This window comes from Solanum lycopersicum, chromosome 5, assembly GCF_036512215.1.
Source record: "Solanum lycopersicum chromosome 5, SLM_r2.1".
NCBI classification, from domain to species: domain Eukaryota; kingdom Viridiplantae; phylum Streptophyta; class Magnoliopsida; order Solanales; family Solanaceae; genus Solanum; species Solanum lycopersicum.
Genome location: NC_090804.1, coordinates 2,076,081 through 2,096,167, shown reverse-complemented (window position 1 = coordinate 2,096,167; position 20,087 = coordinate 2,076,081). Strand labels below are relative to the sequence as shown.

General features: G+C 31.6%; 3 protein-coding genes across 8 annotated transcripts; all 3 read left to right on the top strand.

Annotated features, from left to right (window-relative positions):
* The first annotated feature begins 583 nt into the window (after positions 1–583).
* Positions 584–2,320, top strand: LOC101261116 (transcription factor PRE6-like). The gene is made up of 2 exons (XM_004238734.5): positions 584–838; positions 1,905–2,320. Exons 1-2 carry the CDS (start codon positions 731–733, stop codon positions 2,055–2,057), a joined length of 261 nt encoding a protein of 86 aa, XP_004238782.1. The 5' UTR covers positions 584–730; the 3' UTR covers positions 2,058–2,320.
* A 5,439-nt stretch (positions 2,321–7,759) lies between these two features.
* Positions 7,760–11,875, top strand: LOC101260815 (binding partner of ACD11 1). Of its 3 annotated transcripts, none has more exons than XM_010322372.3 (5): positions 7,760–7,914; positions 9,386–9,503; positions 10,393–10,468; positions 10,903–11,016; positions 11,110–11,875. In XM_010322372.3, the coding sequence occupies exons 2-5, from the start codon at positions 9,388–9,390 to the stop codon at positions 11,536–11,538; spliced, it is 735 nt and encodes a 244-aa protein (XP_010320674.1). In that variant the 5' UTR covers positions 7,760–7,914; positions 9,386–9,387; the 3' UTR covers positions 11,539–11,875. The 3 variants fall into 3 exon arrangements, with proteins under 3 accessions (XP_010320674.1, XP_010320675.1, XP_010320672.1); XM_010322373.4 differs by having other exon boundaries at positions 7,777–7,914; positions 9,383–9,503; XM_010322370.4 differs by having other exon boundaries at positions 7,780–7,914; positions 9,379–9,503.
* Positions 11,876–12,372: 497 nt separating this feature from the next.
* Positions 12,373–18,740, top strand: SUT2 (sucrose transporter-like protein). 4 transcript variants are annotated; one of them, XM_026030922.2, is made up of 15 exons: positions 12,447–12,946; positions 14,424–14,489; positions 14,799–14,859; positions 14,954–15,052; positions 15,135–15,199; positions 15,283–15,367; positions 15,452–15,485; positions 15,589–15,688; positions 15,929–16,004; positions 16,874–17,233; positions 17,380–17,523; positions 17,688–17,921; positions 18,037–18,100; positions 18,180–18,223; positions 18,364–18,740. In XM_026030922.2, exons 3-15 carry the CDS (start codon positions 14,857–14,859, stop codon positions 18,529–18,531), a joined length of 1,476 nt encoding a protein of 491 aa, XP_025886707.1. In that variant the 5' UTR covers positions 12,447–12,946; positions 14,424–14,489; positions 14,799–14,856; the 3' UTR covers positions 18,532–18,740. The 4 variants fall into 4 exon arrangements, with proteins under 4 accessions (XP_069153640.1, XP_025886707.1, NP_001300816.1 ...); NM_001313887.1 differs by having other exon boundaries at positions 12,538–12,946; positions 15,160–15,199; positions 18,364–18,737; XM_069297539.1 differs by lacking the exon at positions 14,799–14,859 and having other exon boundaries at positions 12,373–12,946; positions 15,160–15,199.
* Positions 18,741–20,087: the final 1,347 nt, after the last annotated feature.

Here is a 20,087-nt window from a genome sequence, read left to right as displayed (position 1 = left end):
AACGTTGATAAAATACTTAACACATGCAAGTCACATAAAAAAACGAGAGTGATAACACATAAAAACCTATTCTTGAAAGGGGAAAAACAACTAGAAATGACTTGCTAATTAATATCCTATAGACCAAGGATCAAAAGGAGAAATCCGCCCCATGAGGAGCTCATACCTAATTAGCTAGTTAGTTGGTGAGACACTAGCTTGCCAAGGCAATGTTTAGTAATTGATCCAAAAGGATGATTAGTCACACTGAAAATCGATACTCACATTACTTATGGATTCGCCGTGATCTCAATCAGGAGCAAGTATAACTTACATAATTTTCTAAATTTAATATCTATTAAAATAACTTAAAATATTTCAATCTATTAATTTCAAATCTTAAATCCGTCTATCACCTCAAATCAAGTGACGATAAATAGATCTCTCTCTCTTTCTATTTAAAAACAAGAATAGCCCACTTCTTTTTCCCATGCACTTGTCTTGTTCACCTCCAACACTCCTTCCTTAGTGTTTTTTTTTTTTTAATTTCCTCTTCATGGCCTCCTTATCTCTCTGTCCATAATTAACTTGTCTCTTTCTCTCTTCTTCTCTTCTTTTTAAACTCCATCTCCCACACTTAACCCTCAATTCATTTTCAACATTCTATTCTATCTGACAACTCACTTAACAACAACTCTTATCTCCCATTTTCTTTTTTCTTTTTGTTCTTTCTTGAATTTCATTATATATAATGTCAAGCAGACGATCACGTTCCAGAATAAGCGATGATCAAATCGCTGATCTTGTTTCCAAGTTGCAACAACTTATCCCTGAAATTCGTAATAGACGTTCTGACAAGGTATATAAATAAATATGTATATATCATCTATGTTGTTGTTGTTGTTGAAAAATTTCTTTATATTAGGTCTTTGTTTTCTTACTTTGATAAATATGTGAATGCATTTAATTTCCTAAGTAACTTCCCTAAATTTACATTGTGTGGTCTTTAATTTCTTTTCCTTTTAGAGATAAAGTTTTGAGTGTGACATTTTCATGCCCACTAGTATAGTCCACAAGCCCATATTAATTTCAATTCAAAATGTACTTGTCTTGTTTGTCGTCTCGACGCATTCTCTTTTCCCCTCTATTGATGTCCCGTTTCACTTGTATAACGATTTGTATAAAGCGAAGAGTTGAGTCTGAATGGTATATGATAATTGATTGGTTTTCCCAAATAGGAATATAAGATGAAGGCCAAAGAAGCTAATAGCCGACAGACTTGTCAGCAGACTTACTTAGACCTATTGAATTGCCACTATAGGGTTTTTGACCGCTCTTATCGTGGAGTATGTTCTGAATGTTTCTACGATTCAGAAGTTATTTAGTTCTCGTGAGGAAACAAGATGTTGCTCCCTCTTAATTTTTTTTATTATTTTGTTTTGCAAAAATTACGCTTTTAAACGTGATAGTTACACGATATCCTTAATTTCATCATTTCTGAAGAAAAAAAAATTGAAATGGAATTAATTAATCATTTATGTAAGTTAGCATCCCACACCACATATATAAATATATAGTATCTTTCTTGAAAGTGACCTATATACACATGCACCCTTTGCAATATTTATGCAACAATTTGTGTTAAAATTTATGTTGCTTGTCATACTCATGTCGGATCTTTTAAATGCACTATTTTAAAGAGTTCGAAAAATGTAAGTTTGCAATAACAATAATATCAAAATCAATATAGTTCTAATTTGCTAGTGGAGTGATATGAGGAAGGTAGGACGTATGCAGACTTTATATTATCTTCGTGGGGATAAAAATATTGTTTCTGATAAATTCTCGACTTAAACAGGACTCCTAAAATATTATCTAGTTTCTAACATTCTTTATGTTCTTTTTTTTTCAATTAAATTAAACAGGTTTCAGCTTCAAAAGTGCTTCAAGAAACTTGCAACTATATAAGAAATTTACACAGAGAAGTGGATGGATTAAGTGAGAGATTATCACAACTTTTGGAATCAACTGATAGTGATAGTGCTCAAGCTGCTATTATTAGAAGCTTACTTATGTAGTAGCTATTTAATTAAATAGCTCAAACTTCATTAAAATTTCTATTATTAAAAAAAGATGGAGCATTTATATTATTAATTAGGGTTTTTTTGGCCACTATAGGTCAAAATTAATTTCTATTTTTCTGTTTTCCAATTTTGAATAGTTCTTTTTTTTTCTTTTACTTTGTGTTGTATTGTTGTATCCATCTGTTTTAAGAGCTGATGTTTCTTTGATCTCAGCCTTTTTTAAGTATATAAGTATTTTGAGATGTTTTTATCGTTTAGTATCGTGTTATTTTGTTCTGAATATTATGTTACACGTTTTTTATATTTGTTATGTCTTGTTTACTGTTGTATTCTCTTTTTTTAAATGGTTTTGTTATGCGTTACTTGAGCTGATGATTTTTTTAAAATAATCTCTTTATTTTCACGAAATAGGAGTAGGGTTTGCATATATCAAACCTTTTCCAGATCCATTGAAAATACACTATATAAGATATTAATATTGTTATTGATTGATATCTTTTTTTTCTCTGATCATTTATTAAGTTATACAAACAAAATAAGTTGTTGAATTGTGTGATCATCTTATATAAAAGCTTATCTATCAAACAAATTATATTTTTATTTGCTTAATTTAATATGTCTTGTCAAAAATATTATGTACATGAGAAATGAATGGACTTAATTACACATAAATTTGCATTGTTACAGAAACTTTTTTAATATATTTTCTTTTAGCATTTTCTTAGACTAATTAATAATGAATGGAATTAATTCTTTAAATTTAGAAATATAATACTGCATTAATTTGATTTAAGTGATTACATAGGATACTAGAGAATTAATGTCATATATATAATTTTGAAAAAGCAAAAATAATAATAATAAAAGAAAAAAGGTGTATCTCGTGTGAAAGGGATGGGATGATAATAATATTTGGTGAGCCCTAGTCACTATTTTTTAATGATTTATAAATCAAGATGAAATTTGAAAATTTTAGCCAAAAAAATAAATAAATTGTCCCATCAAAATATTAATTGGACCTTGTAGGTCAACTTTTGATGTCATGATTCTATTCGTGTCAAATAAATGTCTTTTTCGTACTAAAATTAAGATATTTCAATTAATCCAAATTAACTTTTACTTTTTAGCAATCTCCTAATTAGGATCATTATATATTCCGTTTAGCTTACCTAATTAAAAGTAGTTATCAACATTAGAGCTGTCAATATGGGCTAGGCCACCCCATCCGAGCTAACCCATACAAGCTTTGACATTTTACGGGTCAGGTCGGGCTAGCCCATTTTTTGTAAGGGCCAAAAAATGGTCGGCCCAGCCCACAAGTATGTGGGCTACAGGCTTGACGGGTCAGCCTATTTTTTAAAAAATTATATTTTTTTATAATTATTAAATTAAATTATAAATTATAATTTAAAAATATTATTATAAATATCGACAAAATAATATTACATTATGTTAGGTCTCATTTGTTTGCACTTAATGAGATTTGAATCTTAATCATTCAGATTTGCCTCATTAAGTGTGTTTGTTTTTAAGAACTGAATCATAATTATTCAAATTCAATTCATTAAGTTCGTTTGTTTTATTTTTTTATAAGTCTCTTAATGGGTCCGGATATATCTAAATTTACTTTTAGCAATCTCCTAATTAGGATCATTATATATTCTGTTTAGCTTACCAAATTAAAAGTAGTTATCAACATATTTAATATTAAACTTGAAGTATTGAAAATATTTTAATAAAAATAAGTATTTATATATTTTTTATATACAATGATTTTGTGGCTTATTTCTAATTTAGTATTGGGTGGTTAGCTATTGCTAGGTTGACAAATTTCAAGAGGTAATCCATTGAACATCATTTATCCAAATTTAAAATATTATATTATACGTATTAAATAAATAATATTGTATATATAAATTTATTTAAACGTTTTTACGTGACACATTTTTATTTTTTTATCAGTATTATTTTTTTTAAATGTTTGATAGTAATTTAATTATAAAATGTTCATTTTATGTAGATTGAGATGATTTATCACCACAAACATTTATGAATATTTTTAAATCATAAATTTCATAAATTGTTTTTTTAATGTAAAATCAAACAACAACATATAAATTAAAGCGAAAAAAATATTAATTACTTAACTCGTTTTTGGCTGATCGTAAGTCCTAATCTGATAGTGAAGCTTTTAGAATTCGCATAAATAAGTTAAAACATTGATATGTCCCTTTTGTTTGTTTGTCCTAATTGTCCATTACTGAGATTTCTCCAATTAATTAAAATATTTAAATTTTGGGATTGTTTTTAATTAGTTAAATTTAACAAAATGGGCTGTAACTTAAAAAATGTGGATAATCTGGATTTGAATTTATATGATATAATATATAAATAAGATAATATTCAGAAATTTGACAATAAAGTAGGCAGAAAACTACGCGATTAGGAACTAGAGCTAGTATATGTACGTTATGGATTCAATCAAATTAATATCAAAATCAGCAAATTAAAAATGAATTTAGGTAAATCGTATGTTTAGATGGGTAATTAACTATTTACGGATCTAAATCTTTTGTTCATCTTGTTCACAAAGTGTATAAATTGCGTATATTTCATACTAAATACATGTATAATATACATATACAACTATATATACTAGTGTATATATTACCTTTTTTTTTTGGGTGCAAATATTCATCTTTAATTTTTGCATTGGTCAACTTAGACAGTCTTATATAGTATACATTGTCAGTTAATTTATTAAAACATATTTATTTATATGTACTTGTGATGGATTGTCAAAGTATTTTGTTAAGAAAAATTGCGACATATTAGGTAGTCGATGTCCCTACAACTTCAACTAGTACATATTCTTCTACTATATATGTTTGAACTCGAATCTTCCTTCCTATAACCAACGAGGGTGAATCCGGGCCGTGAGCGTGGTAAAAATGGGCTTTTCGATTCTCAAGAAGCCAATTTAGGCAGAGATAATGAAGGGAACGGTTCTAATTTTGTGTTGAATGTCTTTAACAATTTATTGAGTTATGAGTGAAAAAAGGGTAGATGTAGAAACTCGAGTCGAAAATGTGATTAAGAATTGAAATATTTGTGAATTTTAAATATCACTATACATTATATTGAAGTATGATATATTTAAGTACATATATGATACTATTATTTAATGTAATTTTACCAAAAGTTAATTAATTAATTATATTGAACAACAACAATAATTTCTTTTCGGGAACAATTATATAAGTTTCACCTTTTAGTTTACTTATTATCATTATTCCCTCTAAGTTTTACAAATTTTCAAAATCCCTTATCTTTTTTTTAAGTCAAAAATGTCATTAATGTATCCGACCCTCTTTTAATATATTAGCGCATGTATCTGACCCTTTTTTTAATGTATTAGCGCTTTGATTTTTTTGCCATTAATGTATCCAGATCCTCCATTAATGTATCTGACCCTCTTTTTAATGTATTAGGGTGCATGTATCTCACCTATTTTTAATGCATCAGCACTTTGATTTTTTGGCCATTAATGTATCCGATCCTCTTTTTAATATATCAACGCTCATATCATTGTATCCATTTGAGGAATTCCTATAATTATAAACTTTTGAGAAATATATTATAATTTTTTCTTAAAAGTATGTGATTTCTATAATTTATCATTCTTTTTTATTATAAGATAGGAAAATCGTGTATACAAGGAGTGTATCAAAAGTAGAAAAACTTTACACCAAAATATGATTCTCTAACAAACGCATGGGTATACTGAAAGAAACTAGAGATTAGAGGTTACTCCTAACATGTACAAAATCAACACTACAAGAAAATTGTGAATTATACGGAGATTTTCCTATAAATTAGTATGAAAATTTATAAAAAAACAAATTTTCTGTGAATTTTCATATTAATTCCTACGAAAATCCTCATGTAATTCATAGCTTTTTTTGTAGTGCATACTATTGTTAATCCATAAGAAAAAACTTAAAAATCGGCATGACCTTGATTTCAATATCTTTATCGAAGTGATAAATTTTGAAGATACGATTCTCTAGATCCCCTCAAACACTTTTCTATGCAAAATAATTTCCCATCCCAAGTACCATAAGTAAGATGATACCTAATATGACATTAAACTTTCAAGTTTTTTACATTCAACAAAAATAAAAATAAAAATAATAATAATAATAATATACATATATATATGTGTGTGTGTGTAAGTAATCACTAGCATCATTTTTTGTGTATCAAGACAAAAAAACTTTGCATTAACAAGTCATTGAAAGCAAATTAAATAACATTTCTGTGACATAACTTAATTCTTATCAAACTTATGTTGAGCAAGTGAAAGTTTTCTACACTTATGTCGAGCAAATTAGATTATATAAATATTTATACCACATTACTTAATTGCGATACAGTGCAGTACGAAATAAAAAATCTCTAAACTTATTTTGAAGAAATTAGGTCATAGATAAAAATACTTTAATACATAAATTCATTAAACGAATAACATCATCATATTTAATATAAAAAGAACTTCTTGTTACTCACGAGTCCTTTTTTATTTGTATATTTTGTTCTTCTTTTTTCCTGCTATAGTATAGTATTTGTGTAACATTTTAGCAGCTCTTGATGTTTTAGGATAAGAAATGTAGTTTGTTTGTATTCTTATACATGATAGGTAATCAAATTTGTGTTTTTTTGAAGTGTGTGTTTCGTTTTAAATAAGCAAAAACAAAAAAACAAAATGTGTTTATACGATAAAAAAAATTAAAATAATGCAGAAAAATCAATTATTCTATCTTTTGCAACATACTTACACTGCTATATTTTATTATGCCATATTTTATGATTAATTTGACTATTTAATCAAATATTAGCAAAATATGCGTAAATTTTTAAAAGCTTTTTTTTTTTTGCCGCTTACATTTACTAAATTTTCTATCAATATATGCTCGGAGTCAGGGGTGTTTGTGGTTCGATTTAGATCGGTTATTAGTTAGAATAATAAATCAAATCAATATAATCAGATTTTTAAGTATCTATAATCAAATCAAATCAAATGAAAAAAAATAACCGTCGATTTGACTATTGACGGTTTGGTAAAATTGTTTTTTTTTTCAGTTTGAATATCATAGATTTTTGAGAACGTACGTATCTTGATAAACACAAATACTTAGTACATAAACAATCAATGAAAATACTAAAGTTATCATTACCCAAACAAAGTGATTCAATTAAAAGAAAATATAATTAACTTATGAAAAATATGGTAGGAAGACTAAATTAATGAATTTCGATAAAATTGAACTTAAGATTGTAATGGATAGACTAAAAGGAAGTGTTAGACTAGAGAAATAGATAAAGTTAAAGATTAAAGATACTTCAAAATATACTAATAAAATATTTATAAAAATAATATATAAATAATTGTAAAATTTATATATATAAAATTGATCAGTTTGGATTGATTATATTTACAGTTACTTTTTTTTGTAAAATTAAAATCAAAACAAATATTATCAATTTTTCAAAATTTAAAATCAAGCATAATCAAATCAAATCGAATGTTCATATTTTTAATGATTTAGTTCGAATTGCGATTTAATTTACTTTTTTAAACAATAACCAGGAAAATAACCCTATATCTAGTAATGCTTAGAAATACATTTATACATCTATTTAAATCGAAATTTAATCGAATTTCGATATAAGCGTGGCGCTCACCAACAAAAGATACTTCATATATACGGTACCGAATACAAAGGAACTTCAATTGCAGTTTTCATACCGACTCCTTTTTCTCACACTTTTCATCTCAACACAAGCGAAGGTATATTCTCAGATTTATTCATCAATTACATTTATCAACTTTGATTTCTAGTTTTTTTGTTTGTTTGTTTTCAGTATTTATGTGTTTTTTTTCCGAAAAAAGTTAGAATTCTAGTGCTATTAGTTTGAGTTGTTTTGCTGAATTATTGTTCGATTTGCAGAAATCGTGTTATTTCATTCATAATTATGTTGTTTAGATTGTTTATGGTTAGGTAATTGGGAAGTTTGGTTTTGAATTGATGGTAGTTTGAGCATTATAGTTGTTTGCTATTAAGAAATAGCAGAAGGTGTTTCTGGGTTTTAGTAGTTAGGGTTTGAAGCTGTTATTGTGGATTGTAGTGTTAATTCTGAAAGGAAATGAAACTGAACTAATGGGATGAACCAAAATAAATAATTGTGGCCTAGTCGTCAATGGAGTGGTTGAGAACAGTAAGGTCTCGGGATCATAAATAAGCCGAGACAAAAAATACTGGGTGATTTATCCCATCCGTAGTAGCCTTGTAGTGTTACTGTGGAATTAGTTGAGATGTATGAAAGCTGGTCGGACATCACAATCATAAAAAAAAGAATAAAAATCTAAAATTGTTGTGATTGGGGGTATGTTTGTTCAGGATGAAAATATTTTCTTAAACAAGTGAGTTTGGTACTTTTTTATTACTATTTGATAAGCAAGCAAGAAAATATTAGTCTAAAAGCATTTTATATGTAATTTGGTTGTTACTGTATGGAGGAACAAAATGGTGAGTGTTTGTTTTGCTAGATTGGCACTCTTTTATGAATTAGTTTTGAATATATGGTTGGCTTGTTAATTATCTGTTGTATTTTCTCTATTTGGGTATTTTCTGATTGCTCAATTGTTGGTACTTTTGTTTTCTTTAGCCAGTTGGATTTGCTTAAAAGCATTGAAGTTGGAGATTTAGTGTTAGTACTCTTAATATAATCTCAAAAATGTTTCTTTCCAACATTTTCCGATTTCTCTGACCTAGATTCCGATACAAAGTTGTTTTAATAAAATCACATTGTGCTTGGTTTGACTGTTCGATGGACGTTTCGTCGCATCTTAATGTAGGACCATTTAATTTGATGATGACATCTTTGTTATGAAAATCATAGGCTCCTTTTGCTCCTTTGATGAGTAAGCCTGGTGTAATTAACACTACCGACTGGCTAGACTTTTTTTTTTCTTTTTACAAAGGTAACAGAACCTAGACTCTACTGTGATTTCTTCTTTTGTATTTTAGTATTAGATTTGCAAGGTTCTTAGAGAAGATGACTAGATGCATGAATGTAATTTATTTATTCCTTACTTTATTTAGGTGTTTATGGTTATACTCCTTTCATGAATATGTCACAAATTTATTCAGGCCTGATTGATTGTTTTCCGATGTAGTTGATGGTGTAAATTGAACAGACTTCGCTTTATCTGATGTCTAATTTCTTTCCTCTTGGTAATTTGTCCATTAAGTCAGCAGATATGAATCCAGGGGGTTATACAGTAGAAGTTACAGGTCTTTCCCCTGCTGCTACTGAGAAGGATGTTCAGGAGTTCTTTGCTTTCTGTGGGGCAATTGAACATGTTGAGATTGTCAGGTGGGTTTAATCTCTCTGGGATTACATTACAATTTTACTAACCATACTCTATATTTCTGTTTTGATGATTTAGAGTGAAAAGAATGGAAGGGATATTATGAGTAGAACAATTATTTTTTGTTTCAATTTTTTCCAATTCCTCAAGTTCAAACCCGCTCCTCAATTTTATTTTACACACACTATAGATGATTATCTTTTGTAATATTATTAGATTGATATGTGAACAATAAACAAGTTTTGCTGCCACTAATTTTTGGTTTGTTATTGTCCTGTTCCCTTTTTTGATCTCTTACAAAAATGTATGTTATTGTAGAGAAAGTATTCATGCTTGGGTTGGGCAAACGACGAGGGGTTTGGCTGTCGGTGATATGCATCTATGTCTCTTTATAATTTGGTTTTGTCAGTGACATGAATTATTTGATTTTTGGAAAAACTGGAGCTCGAATTCACATAGTTTATTCTGAGAATTTGATAGTATATCCTTTAGCAAATAGCCAAATATAGAGCTGCAAGAATTTCACCTATGGTACTTTTTTTTTTACTTCTGTTTTGCCTTTCCAGAGTACGGTTATAGCTGTTTACAGAGTCTTTATCTTTATCAAGTCCTATTTCAATTGAAATTGGAAAAAATCACTGTGGAGCTCCAAGCTCCACTGAAATCTCTTCTAGCATTGTACGAGCTTTTACTCCACCGAACTGTTTAAAAATGACTCTTGCCATCAACATTACTATTTCAGTTGTTATTCTACTGATGATGATTAATCATGTAATTGAGGAACTTTCTTGGTCTCACAACATACATCATGTGTTTCATTCCTTATTGTTGCATCAGCTACTGCATATAAAATTTTGGTTACTGATTGAGTGATGCTCGTGTTTGAGAATGCAGAGCTGGTGAACATGCAAGTACAGCCTATGTGACGTTTAGAAATCCTCATGCATTGGAAACGGCTGTCTTACTGAGTGTAAGTTCCTTCAGATTGCTTATTGAGTGTACTACATTGTAAATAAGGTTTAGGTCTCAGAATTAGCAGCCTACAATTGTAATCCCCCTTCAACTTGATAGTTGCTAATTCTGGTTCTACGTAGTGTATAACTGAGTGCATTCTGTTTCACTTCCCTTGTGTGTTTCATAGTGTTTGAAGTCAAAATAGTTTTATCTGCCGGATGTCGTGCTGATACTACATTATCTTAAAAAGTGATACAACTTTGGGAAACTGTTGTTTGCATTTTATCTAATGCGAGCAAAGAGGTAATGGATGGTTTTACAACTGTGAACTTAACTGTTATTTATGCTCATCTCTTATATATCTCTAGTTCAGAGCATAGACAATTAGCTTCTTTTGCTCTATGATAGTGTGTACTAGAGATAACATAATATTGCTCACTCTTCTTTCAGGGGGCTGCCATTTTGGATCAACGTGTGTGCATAACCAGCTGGGGCCACTATCAAGATGATTTTGATTATTGGAATCATTCATCATGGAAACCTCAAGAAGACTGTCATTCAAGTGTATGATCTTCTCCCTCCTGCTTTCCTATCTACTTATTTCTGTATGAATAATGAGGTGTGTATTTTTAATGAGTTGATTTATAAATCGAGCAGGACTCCCAAGGACACCATTTTGTTTCTTCTGCTGGGGAAGCTGTAACATTGACTCAAGATGTGGTTAAAACCATGCTATCTCAAGGGTATGTTCTTGGTAAAGGCGCATTGGGAAAAGCCAAAGCTTTTGACGAATCTCATGGGCTGTCAGCAACTGCAGTCTCCAAGGTTGCTGATTTAAGTGAGAGAATCGGCCTCACTGACAAGTTCTGTGCCGGGGTTGAAGTGGCTAGGTCCGTGGATCAGAGGTATCACATATCAGATACCACCAGATCAGCTGTTTCAGCTACAGGTAGAACTGCCATCTCTGCTGCAACTGCTGTTATCAACAGTAGCTACTTTTCCAAAGGAGCTCTTTGGATGTCTGGTGCACTAAGTAAAGCGGCTCAAGCTGCAGCTGATTTGGGTAGCCGAGGCACTAACAAATGAGTAGGTTCGAGCAATTGACATGTAGCTTGGAGTCCATTATATGAGAATGGTTCGTGTGGTCTGAAGTCGCGAACTAAGTAGATTGGCCTAATGGTGTTGATTCATCTGGAATCGAACCGTGTTTCCTTTACGTTGTTGTTTGGATATCAGGTCGATGTTGTAAAGAACATATAGTACACTAATAAGTTGAGTAGGAATTCCCTTTTCAGTTTATTTCTTGCCTTTTTTCACCCCTTCCTTTTTACTGGTTTTGCAACATGCAGTTGTGCTCAAGTCCTCGAAAGAGGCTCTGTAAAGCTAACTTGTTTAGTCTGTTAACAAAAGTTGTGTATGCGTTCCTGCGTGTTTCTATTAGATATTTTTGACTGACAAGTAAAAATGAAAATCTAATTTAGAAATATGTGATAAGTAAAAGTGATCGGAACGGAGGAAGTAGCTAATTTATACGATGAAAATACATACAATCAGTTTTCTTGAAAGGTCGCGATAAGCTTTGAGACACTGCGCGTAAGTTTTTGAATTTACGAAGCCTAGTCTCATATATATTTAATTTTATAATTTTATTTAAGAAAATAAGCAAAAATAGTACTTTTATTATTTTACAAATAAATTTTAATAAATTACGTATAATATATAGAAAAGAATATGATAATTTTATTTAAGAAAGATACTAATAACCAATAATGAAGAAATAAAGTACTACAATTAATATTTAAGAAAAATCATTCAACCAATAATAAAAGATATGTAAAAAAAAAGATAAGTTAAAAAATCGATTAGGACGTACGATTTTACGCTTCGAAATCTTAAATTGAATCTACGTTTTTCAATTGCGTCCAAAATATTTTTAATAGGCTTTGTTTCGTGACTCGTCCTTTATTAGGTGTTCCAATATAATTTTTAAGTTTATGTGAACATGTTGAATTTGGTATGTGACAAAAAAGAGCCTCGTGTATACCAAAATGACATAACAAGGAAAATGAAAATAGCCGTCGGTGCCCTTCTCTTTCCCTTTGTGTAAAAGTCAAGCATATCCACCTTTGAATCCGACGCCGTTTCATAATCTCCGAGCTTCATCAATCTCCATTTCCAGATCGAATGTGAAGGAGATCCCAATTCATTCGCCTGAAAAATGGATGCGGTATCGATCAGAGTACCGTATAAGAATCTGAAGCAGCAGGAAGTGGAATTAACTAATGTTGATGAATCACGGTTTGCACAGCTCGAGATCCGTAGTGATTCATCATCTCCTAGGGTTTCTAATGGAGAAATGAATGATTCTAATCTACCTCTTCCTCCACCGCCTGTACGTAACAGTTTGCTCACCTTGATTCTTAGTTGCACCGTCGCTGCTGGGGTTCAGTTTGGATGGGCTCTGCAACTATCTCTCCTTACACCTTATATTCAGGTGCAAACATTTTGGATTACTTGTCATGTTTGGTTTCTTCATAGTCAATTTGAGCTACATTAATTCAAATATTTAGCTGCGATCCTTCTAACAATATTAATATGATCTTAAAATGTCGGTCAGCATGCAGTATATAGTGTTAATTGAATTTAAAGATGTTAATTTTACTCATTTACAAGCTCTGTTTTTGATTTGTTTGACCGAATGTGGAGTTACGAGATTGGTGTATGTATGTATTTATACTAGTGATAACAACAACAGAAACAAACCTAGTGTAGTATTGTAAGCGAGCATCTGTGGAGGAAGTAGAGAGGCTATTTTTGAAAGACCCTTGGTTCGAGTAACACACATTTGAAGCAGCTAAAAAGGAAAATGAAGAAGTAAAGAGGACATAGCAAATAAGAGGGGAAACATAACGTAGCATCCAGAATAGGAGCAATAAGGATAACTAAATGATGTGATAACAGAAGCACACTAATAACGAGGAGTATAAAAAAAACATAGTTGGAAGCAAGGTAGCGCTCCAAGACACAAGGAGTGTAGTCTTATCACGGCACTGCCAAGTTCCTCCCTTAAATCTTGACTCCAGCCGAGGTTACGTAAGTGGATAAAAATTTACAGCTGCAGCAATGAGAATCTAGTTTGAAAATTCCGACACAATTTTCAGGATGATTTAGTTGATGTCTTTGATGATTGTATACAAAACAACAAGAACATACACAGTGGAATCCCACAAGTGGGATCTAGGAAGGGTAGAGTGTACGCGGGCCTTACTACTATCTCGTGGACGTAGATAAACCCTCGGCTCGTCTTTAATGTTTTGTCTAGAAGTAGAAAAAAATATCCTGTAAATTGAACATTTAGTGCCATGTGGTTCACATGAACTCTCTACTGTATTTCATTTGCAATTTTGTTTTGGTGGTTGAGAATGCAGAAACTGTCTCTGTGATCAGTTCACTTATATTTCATAGAGAAAAAGAGATCAGAAATTGATTAAAGGTTCTTGTATATATGAAATATTATTGATATGTATTAGAGAAGGAAGAGGAAATAAGCATAAAAGAATAAATTATATTGTGACCTATAGACGAGCACTTTCGGTTTCCTGGTGAACATGATATTTAAGGATCTTTAGAGTTGAAGACCTCTGAAAAAAATTCATTTTCTAGAAGCTTCGAGCTCCTCAAGTTGAAAAGCTATTTCGCAAGAGAACCCTTTGCACATCTTAGTATTATACAAATTGGAAGCTATTTAGAATAGTTGAGTGGTCCCAGTTGTTTCGTGATCACCGAGAAAGTCTCTTGGCTAGTGGTACATGGTTTGAAACAAATGGATAAGTTGTTTCTGCTATCCTCAAGCAATAAGTTCTTATAATTTTCTATCTTTTAGTGGCTTCAGTTTCCTTTTATTATTTTGTTTGCCTATTTCTAGTTGAGCTTCTTCTTTGCCTAAAATTTTTCATATCTATGTTTTGCAGACACTTGGCATAGAGCATGCCTTCTCTTCTTTTATTTGGCTATGCGGTCCTATTACTGGCCTTGTGGTAAGTTGTTCAAATATCATGGAGTTTTATTGCAGATTACTTGGTAAAATGTCCATCTGAAGTGATGAATATCAGTAATTAGAATATAGAGGTGTGAAAACAGCTCTGCTGAGATAAATTGCTGAAAAAATAAGATGGTGATAACCTTTGCACCTGCAAAACCAATTGCAAAAGCTACACTGTTTGAGATTTGTGGACTCTTTAAACAAGAATTTGTTAGACTTCAGCCCATGTACTTAAAATTGTAGATATGGCTTTGCTGAACTGTAACTTCTTTTTTTAACTTTGGATCTCTGCAAAATTTGTCAGCTGTTCCTTGAATTAAAACTTTCTATCCTTTGATCAGTAAAACGAAGTCGCCAGATATATGGTACATACAAATAAAACTTATATATTGGAGAAGTTTCTCCAGAAGCTCCGTTGCTTATTCAACTTAGAAACTTGTCTTCTTGGATATTCTTTAGGTACAACCTTGTGTAGGTATATGGAGTGATAAATGTCATTCTAAATATGGCAGAAGAAGGCCTTTCATTTTTATTGGAGCTGTCATGATCTCTATTGCTGTAAGCATTTAGTAGTTATTTTTATCCTATATTGAATTATTTGGTTCCAGTTAAATCGGCTGAACTAAATCTTGTCGTTTAGGTGATAATTATCGGGTTTTCTGCAGACATAGGATACTTATTGGGGGACACAAAAGAGCATTGCAGGTTTAAACTTCCTCTTGTTCCTGTAATTTTTTTGGATTATCTGAATAGGCTGTGAAGTCTTAAATTATTGTGTGAAAATGCAGCACTTTCAAAGGCACTCGCTCAAGAGCAGCCATTGTATTTGTCGTTGGGTTTTGGATGCTCGATCTTGCTAATAATACTGTGCAGGTTAGCTTCTGAAAGCTTACTGCTATTTCAAGTGGTGTAGATGATTCTAGTAGATGTTACACCATAGTTGTTTTATGTTGGCAGGGTCCGGCTCGAGCTCTTTTGGCAGATTTGTCAGGTAAAAATTCCGATAGATGGAAGAATTATTTTTTTTAAAAATTAATTGGTACAGTTCTTCTTTTGTTGCAATTTGTTGAGATGTATTGGGAACTTTGTTGTAGGTCCTGATCAAAGAAATACCGCAAATGCTGTGTTCTGCTCCTGGATGGCTGTTGGAAACATTCTTGGATTTTCTGCTGGAGCCAGTGGAGGTTGGCACAGGTTTGCTGTTTATTGCGTATCTGAAGTGATATGATGATGTTATATGTGTGTGTGCTTATGTAAAAAGATAGCTCACAATCCCCATCCTGCTTGAACAATATCACTTGTTCAGCATTCTTCTTAAGGGCCATGCCTTTAAAAGTTGTTGAGCTTTTGGTAGCAAAATGTCTTCTGAATTAAGACTTGGTTAAAATATCACATGCGTAAGGTAGTCTTTGACAAAACTTTGTATCTGGACAGATGGTTTCCGTTTTTGACAAATAGAGCTTGTTGTGAGCCATGTGGAAATCTCAAAGCAGCATTCTTAGTTGCAGTGGTGAGTTAACTGCCCTTGATAGAGTTTTTGTGTAGATATAGTAAATTCTGTTTTTGAATCTTGATTTTTGAGGTCATCTATTTTACTTAGACACGTTTTTTCTACCTTGTTTATGTACATAGACAAAACTAGTTGCTAACAAAACATAAAAGGAAGTTTCTGGATCTACTTGTCATATCCTGCATCCTTGATAAAGATATCCCTCGAGCATCTTTTGTAAATAATGTCTTAAAACATTAATCACGTCCTCTTATGCATCTTGTCACTTGCTACTTGCTGATATACCTTTTTTTAAGCCAACTGATTTACTATCTTTGAAAATTGGCTTCTGAAATTAGATAGAGTACAAAGACGACATTTACATTTAATCCCAAGAGGGGTTGGCTAGTGACGACAAGAAAGTCCCACAAGATTCAAGCACATTGATGGAAAACCAGCAACCCTTAAGTACAACCCATGAAAATGACGGACATAAACATAAAGGGTCAACACAAAACAAGCAGTAGATTAGCTTAAATTCTTGCTAACACTGTCGATTAACCCAAACCAAGCTAGATTTAGAATAAGAAAGAAATGACAGGTTCAAATAGAAGCAATTAGTCCACACAAGTATTATCTTCTTACCCCTACCTACTCCTTTGTGTGATAGAGGTTTTTTCTGTACTCTCGGCTAAAGAAGTACCTCATTGACTCTCCAAAAGGTACATGTGTCAAACAAAGTGGAACAGGGGGTGGGTTTTTGACTATGAAGAACTAGTTCTATACTTAAGCTTGAACATAGTACAAATTAATTCTTCTCTGGCGGTTACTGTGTGTTTTAGCACCCATCATGATTCTGTCATTCAAAGTGCTCTATGGACTGTGAACAGGTCTTTCTAACTCTCTGCACGTTAGTAACTCTCTACTTCGCTAATGAAGTCCCGCTGTCACCCAAGCAATATAAGCGCATGTCAGATTCTGCTCCTCTCTTGGATAGTCCTCAGAATACTGGATTTGACCTTTCTCAATCGAAAAGGGAGTTGCAGTATGCAAATAGTGTGGCAAATAATGAATCTGAGATGGGTCATGTAGCAGATAATAGTCCAAAGAATGAAGAACAGAGACCAGACAAGGATCAAGGTGATAGCTTCGCTGATAGCCCTGGAGCAGTTTTGGTCAATCTGTTGACCAGCTTACGTCATTTGCCTCCCGCAATGCATTCGGTTCTCATTGTCATGGCTCTGACTTGGGTAAGTAACTTCTGATTTTTCTGATTTAAGCTTTTAAACTAGCTGTACACATTTTCAATTTGCTGTATTTTGTGAATTTTATTCTTTAGGTTTCTTGTAATCTTTCCAGTGCAGCTAATTATCTATCTTTCTGTCCTTTCAACCAGTTGTCCTGGTTTCCCTTTTTCCTTTTTGACACGGATTGGATGGGGAGAGAAGTCTATCACGGGGATCCGAAAGGAGAAGCAGATGAAGTAAATGCATATAACCAAGGTGTCAGAGAAGGTGCATTTGGTTTGCTATTGAATTCTGTAAGAACTCAGAATTGAGAATAACTAGTTATCCTTTATTTAGATCCAATAATAGGTGATTTGCAGCTTACTAGAATTAATTATCCATTGAGAGCTTATTTATGTCTCTCTCATGGGTGCCCCACTGGCGTCTACGTTATTGTGATGAATCTCCCTGTGAGCAGGTTGTTCTTGGCGTTAGCTCCTTTCTTATTGAGCCAATGTGCAAATGGATTGGTTCTAGACTTGTTTGGGCTGTGAGCAACTTCATTGTATTTGTCTGCATGGCCTGCACCGCTATCATTAGCGTGGTTTCTATCAGTGCAAATACGCAGGGAGTCCAACATGTAATTGGTGCTACTCGATCAACTCAAATTGCTGCTTTGGTTGTTTTCTCTCTTCTTGGCATTCCTCTTGCTGTAAGTTTTTTCTATTACTCCATATATTTTTGTACCTGTTAGCTGCTTATCCAATAGATGTGTTTTTTTTTGTACCTGTTCATCTTTTCATGCATTTTGCTTTACATGCCTGCAGGTAACCTACAGCGTCCCTTTCTCTATCACAGCAGAGTTGACAGCTGACGCTGGTGGTGGCCAAGGTATTTTCTTCGATCCATTAAAATGTTATCACGTCTTACTCGATGAGGCGATCATTGAAACTGTGGTATGCTTTTGCAGGGTTGGCAATAGGAGTCCTGAATCTTGCAATTGTTGTACCTCAGGTAACTTTGCCTTTATATGTTTGATATTGAATTTCATTGAAATGCTTAACACATATGAATAACAACGACAACATATATACCTAGTGTATGTAATCCCCACGAGTGACGATGACATAGTTTTTTATTTTTTATTTACTTAGATGGTTGTATCGCTTGGTGCGGGTCCTTGGGATGCTTTATTTGGTGGAGGAAACATACCGGCATTTGCCTTAGCATCTTTAGCTGCACTTGCTGCTGGAATTTTTGCTATGCTCAGACTACCAAATTTATCAAGTAATTTCAAATCAACTGGCTTCCATTTTGGTTGAGTTAATTTATTGTGTTATACTTCTTATACACATTACACATGTAGTTCATGTTACTGAAGTAACAAAAATATAGTACAGTTTTAGCTGTGATAGGTATCTGATATTTTTCACTCACATTCAATTCATTTTACCCCAATTTTTGACTCTCTTGTATAATGTAAAATTGTCATCTGTAATGAGGAAAAATGTTGTTTACTCTTTGTGAATAACTGGATATCTCAATAATTTTTCGCAAAATCAGTTTTTTGTATTATTGGCTCGACTAATTTAAATTCGGGTATGATGGGGCGGACCAAGAGTGGTTCCTGCAACTCTACAGTAATTCCATAGCTTTAAAAATTAAGTTTATAGAATTTAAATCCTGAATTAGCCCTTAAAAAAGGAATAATCTACCGATATTAAAGAACTTCTGCACAGGACATGAAATAAGATCAATAAAATAAGGAGTATTACTCTCTATAGGTATTTAATTTATTTGTCATGTTTTGATTTAACATAAAGTTTAAAAAAGTGAAAAAGACTTGAACTTGAATTTCATGATCGTAAACATATTATTGTTAAAAAAAAAATAGAGACATTCTTTTTTAAACTAATGAAAAAAAGGTAATAAAATTTACAACTTTAGTATGAAAGTAGTAGAGGGTAGAAAATATCAAATCAAGATTCACAGACCTTACAGTGTATTATATATATAATAATTAGATTATTTTTTGGCATATTTGTTAGTTATTTCTTTTGAATATATGAACACTAGATTCGTTTACCTAATACTTCCTCCGTTCAGAAATATTTGTCATGTCGTGTTTATCAAAAATCAATTTGATTAATTTTCAAAGATAAATTAGATATTCTAAAACTAAACAAAAAGTACTATAAATTACAATTTTTTCATATTAATATGATGAAAAGATGCATCTTAAAATGTTAGTCGAAATTATTATAGTTTGATTCTAAAAATAGAAATCATGACAAATAATACCGGACAGATGGAGTAATAACAAGCAAGCATGTGACAAATCTACATGGAAATTGGAAAACCCTAATAGATTACTTCTTCTATTTCTTTTTTGAAGTTTAAGCTTTAAATTCTGTGCACTGATGAAGGCGCGAAAATTATTTGTATAATTAGGTCACTTATTAATAATTATCAATAAATTTCACAATATTCATCTTATCTCAATTTATACGAAGAAAATCGAAGTACGATGATTCATTAATTTTGTACAGTATATGAATTCGACTATAATTTTTTTTACATATAAAAACTACACTAGAAATACTACAAGTTAACAATTTTTAAAACATAAAAAAAAAAATAATTAAAGAGAAAAATCAACTGACGTCTCAAATAGTGACTCTTTCACATAAAATGAAACGAAGAAAATATATAATATTAGTAATTTTAAGAAAAAAATAACTATATATAACCTGCCATGACATTTAAAATTTACTCATGGTATAAAAGTGAAGAATTTTTAAATATATATATATATATATAATTTTAATTAGAAGAAAGTTAGATGAAGATCAAGTTAGTAATTCGTGAATTCTTTTAT